This window comes from Scyliorhinus canicula, chromosome 4 (assembly GCF_902713615.1).
Source record: "Scyliorhinus canicula chromosome 4, sScyCan1.1, whole genome shotgun sequence".
Taxonomy (NCBI): Eukaryota; Metazoa; Chordata; class Chondrichthyes; order Carcharhiniformes; family Scyliorhinidae; genus Scyliorhinus; species Scyliorhinus canicula.
In genome coordinates this window covers 56,861,021-56,873,751 of record NC_052149.1, presented here as the reverse complement: position 1 = coordinate 56,873,751, position 12,731 = coordinate 56,861,021, and the positions used below count along the sequence as shown (strand labels likewise).

At 51.6% G+C, this 12,731-nt stretch overlaps 1 protein-coding gene across 6 annotated transcripts in view; it reads right to left on the bottom strand.

Annotated features, from left to right (window-relative positions):
- The window catches only part of spata6 (spermatogenesis associated 6), a 156,545-nt gene that overhangs the window by 98,351 nt on the left and 45,463 nt on the right, over positions 1-12,731 (bottom strand). For all 6 annotated transcript variants that reach the window (XM_038794301.1, XM_038794300.1, XM_038794303.1 and 3 more), the window contains one exon: positions 842-922. In XM_038794301.1, coding sequence (XP_038650229.1) covers positions 842-922 — 81 coding nt within the window. The remainder of the gene's footprint in view (positions 1-841; positions 923-12,731) is intronic.

Genomic DNA, 12,731 nt, shown 5'->3' with positions numbered 1-12,731 from the left:
AAGGACAAACCTCTTGATTTTCTTTCAAAGCATGCAGCAAGAACTTATATCATCAGCTGAAGTCCCGAGCAGAAATGTAACATTGAATAACAAAGCAAGAGATATAGTGCCAAGCTGCCCCACCTGCCGCATTAAAGGTAAGCACTAATGGTGTGCCCAAAGGCCGGCCAGCGTGGGTCGCTGATGTCAGCCAGCATGTCTCTAAGGTTGGCCAGCATGGGTCCCGAAGTTCTGCCGGTTTGTAAAAGTGGGTCCCGACTCCCGGGAATAAAAGTTTGAAACACAATGGTTAAAAGGATACATGGCTGGAATGGACAAGCCCTAACGTTTTCTGGTGAGTTTAATGTTCATCTATCTATCAAGTAAATACAGAAGTTTCATGCCATTCTATACATTTATTAATGGGTTTCTCCACAAGATCCTCTTCTTGTACAGCTTCTGGAGGAGCAGGGCATCTCAGACAGCAACCTCCTAGTTCCCACAATTAATTGCACATGTGCAGTTACAGGAAATAACTTCAATTTCCGCTTAATTATTGGTAAGTGCTGTTCACCTCACCATTATTTATACTGCAAAATTCAGCCCAATTCCAAAACCATGCTAAAACTATCTTGCAAAATCCATTGGGGGAATTCAGAGTAAAATACAGATGCTATCAGCTTATTTTGTTACAGATAAGAATGGATATATATTTTGTCAGAAATGCTGAAAAGAATGTTCCTAATATTATTCCATTCTCAGCACAAACAGTACTAATCTGAGTCAAATAAAAATAATTAAACCTGTGGCGATACTGAACTACAGCTTATTATTACCTGCAATATAATTAATCAATGCTCACCTCATATTGTATTTGTGCAAGGTCTAGTGGACATTCTTTGATTATTGAAGTTGTTGAGAATTCCAGTCTAGGAGCTATACCCTGAAGGAGCAAAGAGCAGATGATATCAGAGACCATTGTCTCTTTCATATACACATAATCATGCAGGAAAACAAAAACATAGGATTATCAAAACATTTCCAATGACTCTAACTGCACTGATCTACTTTTATTCACATTTCAAATACAGAAAATCATACAGTAACGGTTTCTACTGCCATTCCAGGACTTGAGTATATGCATTAGACTGACGGAAATCCAAAAGATTTCCTCTAGTTTGCGTTGAGCTTCACTGGAACATTGCAGCAGACCAAGGACAGACATGTGGGTATGGGAGCAGGGTCTTTTGTTAAAATGGCAAGCAACGGGAAGGTCAGGGTCCTGAATGCGCACAGACGGAAGATGCTCAGCAAGCGATCACCCAGTTTGTGTTTGGTCTCTCCGATATAGAGGAGACCACATTGGGAGCAGCGAATGCAGTAGACCAAATTGGAAGAGATGCAAGGGGCATCGAAGGCCACGGGTCGAGGCAAGCAGCTGTCTGCTTCCACCTCAGATGCGCAACCTAGGGAGAAAACGTAGTTGTAGAGTTAGGGGGGCCAGGCCTGTGGAGGATCACTGAGGGCACCGGGAGCGGGGGCGAGTTCGGAGTTGGAGGGTGGGGGGGGGGGGGGGCGTTGGCGTTTACATATCATTAGCGGGCCTGACCTAGTATTCTTTGGGGCCTCGCCGCTGCTCTGCCTCTACCGGGGGAATTCCTGTCGGCGAGGTTCACTATGCGAAGAGGCACAATCGTGGGCTGCCGGTTTGACACTGGCCAAGCTGGTTGGGGTGGGGAGGGGGTGATGGAAAGACGAGCCTTGGGGCCGGGGTGATCCTCCACGGGGACTGGGGTGGTGTCCAGGCATGGACCACCATTGCCGCAGCCTGAAAGGCACCCATCTTGCTGTGCACCCACTGACCACCCACCTTGGCCCCTGGTTCTGCAGAGTGCCAAGGGCCGTATGGGTGCTACCCCCCTCCACACCCCAGTCCACCACCCTCCATCTCACCACCGCTGCACCTCTCCTAACCGGCCGTCACCCTCCTGTGGAGTATCACGCAGCCCTCCCAAGGGCAACGGCCATAGTAGTCCCTACAGGGTGGAGTGTACCGCTTGCAAGGGCTTTGCCAGCCAATGGCAACCCTGACAGCAGGAACAGAAGCCAGGGCACTTTGGGGCCAGGGTGTGGGTATGAGATGGGGACATGCAGGGGCAGAGTCCACAGTGCCAACCAGGGCCACCGTGTAGCCCATTGGACCTGGTTGGGCGTGGGGGTACACACCATTCTAACATGTCTGCCTTTCAGCCCCTGCAGACAATGGATCTTGGAACACAATCAACAATGGTGGCCTGCCTCCTCGTGCTGCAGCCCTGGGGGGCTGCACTGTGGTTGTATGAGCTGGAGTTGCTCGAGGAGGAGGAAGCTGCAGCAGCAGAGTGTGCCCCAGACGAACTGGAGGCAGCCACTAAGGACGGAGGGCCGACCACCCAATAGGCCAAGGATGTGGTGCAAAGGAGATGCCGCATGAGGCTTCGCATGTACCGGCAGCGCCAGTCATTCGTGGACTTGCCAGACCGGGCAAGCCATCAAGGACTCCGGATGAGCAAGGGGAACAGTGCGACATATCTGCCGGATCATGATGCACCAGACACCACGGGGGAATGGGGGCGTACACTCATTCCTGGTGGCCGTCAAGGTGACAATGGCACTGAATCTTTATGCCACGGACTCCTTCCAGGCATCGATCTCAGAGCTCAGTGCACAGGTTCGTCCATGCCATCATGGCCTATATGCCCTATATGCCCATTCAGCCAATACATCCATTTCAATGTAGACCGAGCTCACCAGGATGCCCAGGCCGCAGGGTTCGTCGCCATTGCTGAGATGCCCCTGGTCCAGGCGGTGATTGATGGGATGCATGTCGTCCTACGAGCATCTGCAGATGACAGGCAACTCTTCACAAACCGATAAGGGTTCCACTCGATGAACGTGCACCTGGTGTGTGACCATCGGATGCGCATCATGCACGTCTGTGCCTGATACCTGGGCAGTGCGCACGACGCCTTCAACCTGGCACACTTGACAGTTCCTCAAATCTTCGAGCCCCCCCCGCCAGGTTGGGAATTGGCTCCTGGGCGACAGGGGTTATTCGCTGCGGACGTGGCTGATGACACATACCTGGTGGCTACAGTCTGACGCGAAGACCTGCTACAACGAGGCTCATGCAGCGACCAGGAGCATGATAGAGCGGTGCTTCGGCATCCTGAAGATGCGGTTCAGGTGCCTTGACCGCTCTGGACGGGTCGCATCGTGATGGCCTGCTGCGTCCTCCACAACATTGTGGAGCAGAAGGGAAACCTGCTTGAGGAGGAGGTTGAACACCAGGCCTCGTTCAACAAGGAGGATGTTGGGGAAGGCGAGGATGGGCAGGACATGGGCATGGGAGGCCGCACAACGTGTGCGCCAGGGCCATCGCTCATCGGGCGTTTTGATCGCCTCCAGGTTCACCGAGTAGGGTGGGGGGTTGGGGGGAATTGGTCAGGGTCACGGACACTACATCCAACCTCCACCCGCCTCCCTCCTACAACCCCTTTCATACCTACCTGCCGCACTACAGGGTGTGGGCCCTGGGTTGGCAGTAATAGCGGGTATGGTCTATCGGATGGAGGATGCTGAGAACCCGCTCTGCGATGAGCTCTGGTGCTTAGGTCTGACTCGTGCCCATGGTGGCACTTTGCACCGTCCACCTGGGTGATGCCTGCATGCGAGCTAGCCATTACATCACAAGGTCCCATCGATCCCCCCTGGAGTGGCGAGGTGGGGACAGCAGGGATGAGAGGGAAAGGAGAGAAATGGGGGTTGGACACCGGAGCGGTGGCTGAACTGCGGTCCCTGAGCCAAGCCCACCCCCATTATCCGCCCATCCAACCCCTCCCCCCCCGCTTCCTCTGCAGCCAGCCCAGACCAACCCACTCCTCATACACTTCTGACAGAGCATAGAGGCAGGTTGTAACATTGTGTGCAGGTTTTTAAAGTGAAAAGATATATGCAGATTTGGGCCCTAGCCCCTAATGTTAAAATGTGCCCTGCACCGTGCCAACTTAACAGATGTCCATTTTCTGGCCTTACTGGCCCTAATGCTCTGCCTAGGTGGATCCCCAGATGGTACATCAGGAGTGGAAGCAGCCTGCTGTGATTCCCACCCTGCGATCTGGGTCCCCTGTGGCAGCCGTCTTCTGGGGTGACCAGGCATGGATTGAACTGCATCTCATCAGGATCACACTTCCTTGACTGATGCCGACCTCCACCCCAGCCCTTTCTTCAGGCCCACAGAACACGTCCAGGGCCCTCTGCTCTGCTGCGGTGAGGGGCCACAGGTCCGGCGGTCTTGCTCCAGTATTCTCCGGCTCCCTGCGGTTTTGGGCGGCCTTCCCCTGGAGGAGGGGGAGGGGGAACAAAAAATACACAGTGTTAGACAGTCCAACACATGCAGCCCCCCAGGGGGTGGGTAGCTGGTGGCTTCAGTGGCCAGGACACCTGGCCATGGCGGCCAATCTGGGTGCCAGCATGTGGTGCACGGTGGGAGTTCTGGGTTGGGGGAGGTGTGGGGATTTGTATTACAGTGTGAAATGTCAGTTGGTGCCTACCCAACCTGGTTGCCCTGATGAGGTTGTGCAGTTTCTTCCTCCACTGCTGGCCGGTCCGGACATTGTTGCCCACGCACTGACCACCTCTGCAAACTGCGTCCAGGCACAGCAGTGGCTTGCATCGATTGTGTTCCACGTAGCGTCGGTGCTAGCCTCTTAACAGTCGGTGAATCAGTCCAGATGCGGCGCCAGTTTTGCTGTTGTAGAAGTCCACGAATCCTGCCCTGGCATCAACACTGAGTCTCAAGAACGGAGAATTCTACCGATTATCTTAGTGACTGAGATAGGTGATGACCTGGCCACAGACTTTGTTATTGTAAATAAACATTTTGATGAAAGTTCCACCATTTATAAATAATGGCCTGGATTTTCCGTGCCTTGGCTCCAGGATCGGGATCGTGCAGAGAATTGGGTGACTGGCTGAAATCGACGTTCGACCGGGGGACGAACTGACTGCTATGCCCCGGCCCCGGGCTGGCAGTAGGATAGGAGATCCTTTCCGCCCGTGCGCCAGTGGGAGGATTTTAATGGCTCCTAATGACCCATTTGCATACACTTTGCAGTCCAGTCACCAGAATCTCCAGGACCTGGGAATCTCCGGTACCCTGTGGCAGGAAGTATGTGGGATTCACAACAGGTATCAAACGTAAACCTGACATGGTGGACATTGCGGTGGGCCAAGGGGTTAAATCCTCAAGGGAGTTGCCCCCAAAGTCCATCTAAGGCCCACATTTCTCCCCCCCCTGCACAATGCATGCCCTGCCCACCCCTCTCCTACCAGACCCTCCGCACCATCCCCACCCCAGTGACCCACTAAAATGTGGACCGCTCCCAGGGACTTCTTAACAAGGGAAACACTCCCGAAGGACCCCCTAACTAAGGGAACCTCGACAGAGATCCCCCCCCTAACTACAGGGACCACCTCCAAGAGACTCCACAAACAGGGAGACCCCTCACAGAGACTTCCTTACTAAAGGAAACCCCCCCCCCCCCCCAGAGAACCCCTAAATATGGAAACCCCCACAAACCACTGTGAGCCTTGCTTCATTCATCTTCTTCATTGCATTCTTCAGTGCATTCCAATCACGTCTCTTCATGCTGGAGTGATTTTGAAGTGCTCAGCTAGAAATTGACAGCACTTTGATGTTACTGATGTTTGTAATCATTGTGTTTTCAGCACTTAAACATGCTCATCTGTGAAGAAGATGAATGAAGCAAGGCTCACAGCTGGTTTGTAGATGCCGACAATCACAACCCACTACCAGAAATGAGTGAATGGCTTGAGCTATTAGATCTAGGGGGGTCTAAACAGGCCACAGCTGCTCTCTTTCCAGGAATGGACATGTGGTGTTTCCAGGTATGTGTTACAACTGTAATTTTATTTACTGCCCCTGTCTGGACTGCTCTCCAGCTTCCAGACAGCGGTCTTCTTTCCGGTCCGGGGGTGGGGGAGTCCTTATGGGGTGTTTGTTGGGTTGTGGAGTACCTTTGGGGTTCTTCCTATTTCGGGGATCTCTGGGGGTCCCTCTAGTTAGGGGGTGTCTGGACGGGTCCCGTTATTTAGGGGGGAGGGTCTCCCTATTTAGGAGGTCCCTGGGGTGGGGTTCTTTTAGCTGGGGCATCCCTGTGTATGGTCTCCCTATTTGGGGGTCTCTGGGGGTGCACTCTAGTTAGGGGGTCTCTGGAAGAGGGGGTGGGCTTTCCTATTTAGGGGGTTCCAGGGGGGTCTGGGGGGGGGGGGGGGGGTCAGGTCATCACAGTCTTGAGGAAGGGGGGGGACACACCAGAAAACTTGGGGGTGTGGGGGACGCTGCTTTGCAATGGTGGGGAGAAGCTGATTTCCTCTGCGCTGGGTTGGGGGAGGTTCAAATCATGTGCAATTCAACTTCAGCGGGAGAATCCCGCCCAGTATGTTTTATTAATAATGTGGAAAGTGGATCCTGCAAAATAAAACCTATGAGGTGGCATCGTAGTACAGTGGTTAGCACTGTTGCTTCACAGCGCCAGGGTCCCAGGTTCGATTCCCAGCTTGGGTCACCGTCTGTGTGGATTCTGCACGTTCTCCCCATGTCTGATGGGTTTCCTCCCACAGGTTCCGAAAGACGTGCTTGTTGGGTGAATTGAACATTCTGAATTCTCCCTCTGTGTACCTGAACAGGCGCCGGAATGTGGCTACTCAGGGTTTTACACAGTAACTTCATTGCAGTGTTAATGTAAGCCTTTTTGTGGCAGTAAAGATTATTAACTAGATAAACCAGCTGTGTGAAACTAAAACAAATTAAAAGCAGAGTAATTAAACATGAAGAAATAATGTTTTGTTTATCTTTATAAACTGCTGTGATCAAAAGTATAACTCAAAAGAGTATCTAACTCAAAACAAGATAGTTACAGTCACCAATTTCTAGATCTTATTTATTTTTGGCGATTTTATGTTGGTTGAGGTGAATAATAGTCCTGGGTTGACATCCCTTCACTCTACAGCAGGATCACAGCATGAGACCGCTCCTCCATCCTAACATTAGCTATCTTGTTGAGCCAACAACATTAAATTTAGAGATCTGAGCTGAAGCAAACCATTTTCACCTAATTAAGAGGGGATCCTTGAATTATGCCATTGTATTAATTTATACATCTTAATTTCAAAAACTTACATCTATGCACACTTTGTAAAACCATACTCATATTGCCATGGTACAAATGAGGCAATTGATGGAATACACTCCACTTGTCTGGATCCAAAAACATTCCTTGATGTTTTTTAATATCAGAACAGCATTCTCTTCCCTCACCAAATAATTTTCACCAAATTAAGGGAATGCAAAGCATATTTATACAACTTTTCTTCATAATTTAACCCTTCAACCCCAATATTCTTACAAATCTGTGTTTTACTCGCTTAAAAGACCAATACGTCCTTCCTGAGATGCAGTGTGCTAGCCAAGAAGGAAAAAAACTCATCAAAATTGTCAAATCCCAGTAAAAATCAGTAATATAGGCATGAGCAATATTGGAGTTCCATTTTAAGATGCACATAATCAGTTCAGGTGTGGTCAGCGCTGGCGTGAAGATGTCGTATTGGGCAGGCCGCTCGGCCCATCCGGGCCGGAGAATCATCGCTCGCCCATTACAAATGGCGAGCGGCGATTCTCCGAGCGGCTAGCCGTAAATCTCGGCACGCCGGTTTGGGGGGGGGGGGGGGGGGGGGGGGGGGGGGGGAGAATCGCGTGCGGGTGCCGGGGTGGCGTGGCGGGACTCGCCCGGCGCCCCCGCGATTCTCCCACCCGGCGTGGTGGGGGGGGGGGGGGGGAAGAATTGCGCACAGTGTTTTTTCCTGGCTCACACGGTGCCTCTGCAAGTCTGTGGGCACGGTAGCACAGTGGTTAGCACTGTTACTTCACAGCGCCAGGGTCCCAAGTTCGATTCCCGGCTTGGGTCACAGTCTGTGAGGAGTCTGCACGTTCTTCCCCTGTCTGCGTGGGTTCCTCCAAGTGCTCTGGTTTCCTCCCACAAGTTCCGAAAAATGTGCTGTTAGGTAATTTGGACATTCTGAATTCTCCCTCAGTGTACCTGAACAGGTGCCGGAATGTGGCGACTAGGGGCTTTTCACAATAACTTCATTGAAGCCTACTTGTGACAATAAGCGATTATTATTAATGTAAGCCTACTTGTGACGATAATAAAGCTTATTATTAGTAGTAGTCGTAGCTGGCTCCTCAAACCAAAAAGCTACTGGAGACCACCCACTACAGTCATCTGAAGTGTCCTCAGTGGAACTTCAGCAGTATTTGGGCTAAATCTTCCCAAAAGGGCACAAAGTCCTCAATTGAGCGCGTTTAACCAGGTGTTTACCGGCACTTGCGGTGCTGAGAATCACATGGCTAATCAATGCGACTCGTTTTGAATTAGGGGCCTGAACAGGGAACGCACGATCCAGGCCACACATTTCCCCATTTTTTTACAATCAGCCCAATGCAGAAAGAGATTGGGACGGCATTTTTAAATGGCATCCCGATCTCCGAGGCCCCAAAATGACTTCCCGTACTCCCCCACCCCCAGCCCAAACACAACATGGGATGCAACATTGGAGGGTTCCCTCCACCACACCATCCAACTCTCACCCTGGCCAATCCCGGGCCGATCGCTTGCGAGCAAAAAATGCCAGCTTGGCACCTTGGCAGTGCCAGCCTGGCACTGTCAAGGTGCCCAGGTGGCACTGCCAGGGCCAGGTTGGCACTGCCAAGATGACAAGCTGGCATTTTTTGCACCTGCACGATCAGGCCTGTGTTGCCCACTGTGGGTGTTGGGAGGTTCGTGGGGGGGGGGCACCCTCTCATGTTGCATTCGGGCTGGGGGGAGGTCGGGGAATTTTTTACGTGGGCCTCAGAGATTGGGACGTCATTTAAAAATGGCGTCCCGATCACGCGCTACAACGGGGAGTTCCGGCGAGCAGAGCTCCTCATTGTAAAAAACGGGGCTATGTACGACCTCAGCTATGCATTCACCATTTAGGCCCCTTATTCAAAGCGAGTCCCGTTTAATAGCCATGTGTTTCTCAGCACTGCAAGTGCCGGGAAACACACGGCTAAACACAACTCGCTCGGGAACTTTGTTCCCTTTTGGGAAGATCGCGCCCTATGTTTATCAAGTTCATCATGACAATCAATCTTTATGTCATGGGCTTCTTTCAAAATACTCCTGCTGTCATCAGTAACATATGACAACTTACACATCACTGCATTTGGGAAGTCACTGGGGCATTCCAACTAAAAGGGACACTTACATCTTCTTCCCCATAGTTGTTGATTCAAATAACTCTGGTGTGTGCCACAGACACTTATAGGTCAACCAATCTAATAAAATAGCACTAGGCTTTACCCGTATGTCAGGTACAAGATGAAATAACTCACCCACGTTGCTTTGTATATTCCATGGTGTCTTTATCAATTATGAGAAATTCTATATCCTCAATGTGCAGTTGCTTTGCAACCATAGACATTACATCATATAGATCTGTGCCCAGTATCCTGATTGTATTTAAGACTCTGTAATAATGCTCCCGAGATCCATGGAGACACTCCAATTGATCTCCCCATGGGACTCGTGGAATACGAGACTCGTGGAATACGAGACTCGTGGAATACGAGACTCGTGGAATACGAGACTCGTGGAATACGAGACTCGTGGAATACGAGACTCGTGGAATACGAGACTCGTGGAATACGAGATCCCTGCTAATGGGCGGAGGTCCATCAGCTGGGGTTCGTAGAAATCGCCTCATAAAAGCCGGCCTAGGCTGAATAGTCTTGTGATTCCCATTTGAGACCTTGGAGCTGTAAGTCACGTTTTTGCCTTTACTTTTGTTGTCGCATTAAACCTATTTTGGATTTACCTTCTCGGGCCTCCTGAGCTATTATAGGCTCATTCATCTTCTGGCAGTCCACTGTGCAGCCCTTGTTCCAGTCAGGCCTTCAGATTACATACTGGGAAACAAAGGCTATTCCATTGAGATATAGTTCATGACTCCTATCTGGAAACAAGGCAAAGCTCTTGGGCTGGCCAACAACTTGAGCCATGCTGCTACCAGTTACATCATTGAAGAAATAATTGTCATGATTAAACAAAGTTCTGCTGTGTGGACTTTTTCTGTGGAGATCTGCAGCGAACCCCTGAGTAGGTGTCCAGATGAGATCATCTGCTGAATGTCCCAGAGCTTTGCAATTATGAGGGATCAGTCCTGAGCACAACCTGGGAGCAAGAAGTATGGCAGGAGAAGAAAGAGAAGTACAGGCATCAATCACTAGTACCCGTACTTGCTAGAGTTCTCAAAGGAGCAGCTAATTGAGAAGCACTTAACTTGAACCATCCCTCCCATTTCTAATTTACCAATAATTCCACAATCCTTATTAAAATCACCAATTGCCTTCTTTCAGTTCAGCAGGATCCTGATCTCACTTGACTACAAATATAAACACCTACATCAAATCTAGAACAAAAAAAAGAAATATATTAAACAATGAAGCAGGGGCAAAATGTAATAAATATAGGAATGTCCTGTGCCCTGAATATTATAATTTCCACAGGTGCTAGCTTACAAAGCACATAGGGACTAAAAACTGATTTCATGACACTGTGTTTATGTGCATCAGAAATGCCCAATTTCTGGTCCTCCAAACAGGCAGGTAAAAATCAATAGTGTGAGTAGCTCTGGCTACACACCTACTACCAGCTTTGCAGCACAAATATTGTACGCTGCCTGGAGCAACACAAACAGGTGCATGCAATCCCACCCTATTCCCTTCGTATCCATTTCCTGGTGCAATGTAATTACTAGGGGAACGATTCTCCCAATGGGAGACTAAGGGCGCGATTCTCCGCTCCCCACGCCGGGTGGGAGAATCGCGGGAGGGCCGGGCGACTCATTTCACGCCACCCTCGCGATTCTCCCACCCCCGCTCGGAAGAATCGCTGCTCGCCGTTCGCGACCGGTTCACGACGGCGGCAACCACACCTGGTCACTGCCATCGTGAACATGAGCGGCAAAGGCCCGTTTGAAGCTTGTGGGGGGCAGAGAGGGGAGTGAGCACCACGGCCGTGTTCGGGAGGGGACTGGCCCGCGATCAGTGCCCACCGATCGTCGGGCCAGCGTCTCAAAGCGACGCACTCTTTCCCCTCTGCCGCCCCGCAAGATCAAGACGCCACGTCTTGCGGGGCAGCGGAGGGGAAGACGGCCACCGCGCATGCGCGGGTTTGAGCCGTCAGCCGTCATGACGTCAGCCGCGCATGCGCGGGTTGGAGCCGGCCAACCTACGCATGCGCAGCTGACGTCACTTAGGCGCACCGGCCGCATCATTCTCGGCGCGCCGCCTTGACGCGTCAAGGCCCGGCCGCCAAGAATAACGGAGCGCCGCTCCTAGCCCCCCCGGGTGGGGGTGAATACGGTGAGAGGAGCGGCCTCCGAGGCCATCGTGAAACTCGGCCGAGTTCACGACGGCCTTCCCGATTTTCCCGGGAGCGGAGAATTCCGCCCCAAGTGCCGACGCCGGGGTGAAAACCAGAGTGTTTCACTCCGGCGTCTGAGGCCGCTCCTCGCCCCCTATTCTCCCACCCCCAGGGGGCAAGGAGCGGCGCCGTGTCAATTTTGCACGCCAGGCCTTGGCGCCTGCGTCAAAGCGGCGCCGCCTGAATGACGCGGCCGGCGGCGCCTAAATGACGTCACCCGCGCATACGCAGGTTGCCGTCCTCCCCACGGGCGCCCCGCAAGACATGGAGCATTGATCTTGCGGGGCGGCGGAGGGAAAAGAGTGCGTATTTTAGAGCGGCCGGCCCGCCGATCGGTGGGCACCGATCGCGGGCCAGACCCCTCCTGAGCACGCCCCTGGTGCTCGATCCTCCCTTCCCCCCACAGGCCGCACACGCAGCGTTCGCGCGTTGTTCACGCCGGCAGCGACCAGGTATGGTTGGCGCCGGCGTGAACCGGTCGGATTGGGCAGGCCGCTCGGCCCATTCGGGCCGGAGAATCGCCGCTCGGCCGTTAGAAACGGCGAGCGGCGATTCTCCGAGCGGCCTGTCGTTAAACACAGCACGCCGTTTTGGGGGGGGAGAGAATCGCGTGCGGGTGCCAGGGCGGTGTGGCGGGAATTGCCCGGCACTCCCGTGATTCTCCCACCCGGCGTGGGGGTCGGAGAATCGCGCCCTAGGTCTGTGATTCAATTCCAAGATATGGACAAGCATACACTATTTTTTCATGCATTTTTAGAAAGAAACATTCTTCATTCCATCATGTATTATATTGACATGCTTCCAAGGTTTCAAATCCTCAACATAATCTGGTTGTCTGATGATACTTCTTTGTTCTTGCTTTTGCTAGTTGCTTCATATTAAATATTAAAAGTTGCCGTAAAATTATTTATCCAACATTGTATGACATTAAAGAACTTGCAATTTCAAAGCTATATTTAATATTCGGTTAATAGAAACATTTGAGACTTTAAAGTGGGAAAGATGGCAGGGAATGTATTCAGTCCTATCCAATGAGGATGGACGTTTCTAGGTACTTGGAGACACCATTAGTTTGAGAACCAGTTTCCCCACTAAGCAGATATGCCACATTGGATCTTTACTCCCATCAAAATGGGTATTCAATCAGTCCTAAAATGTTTC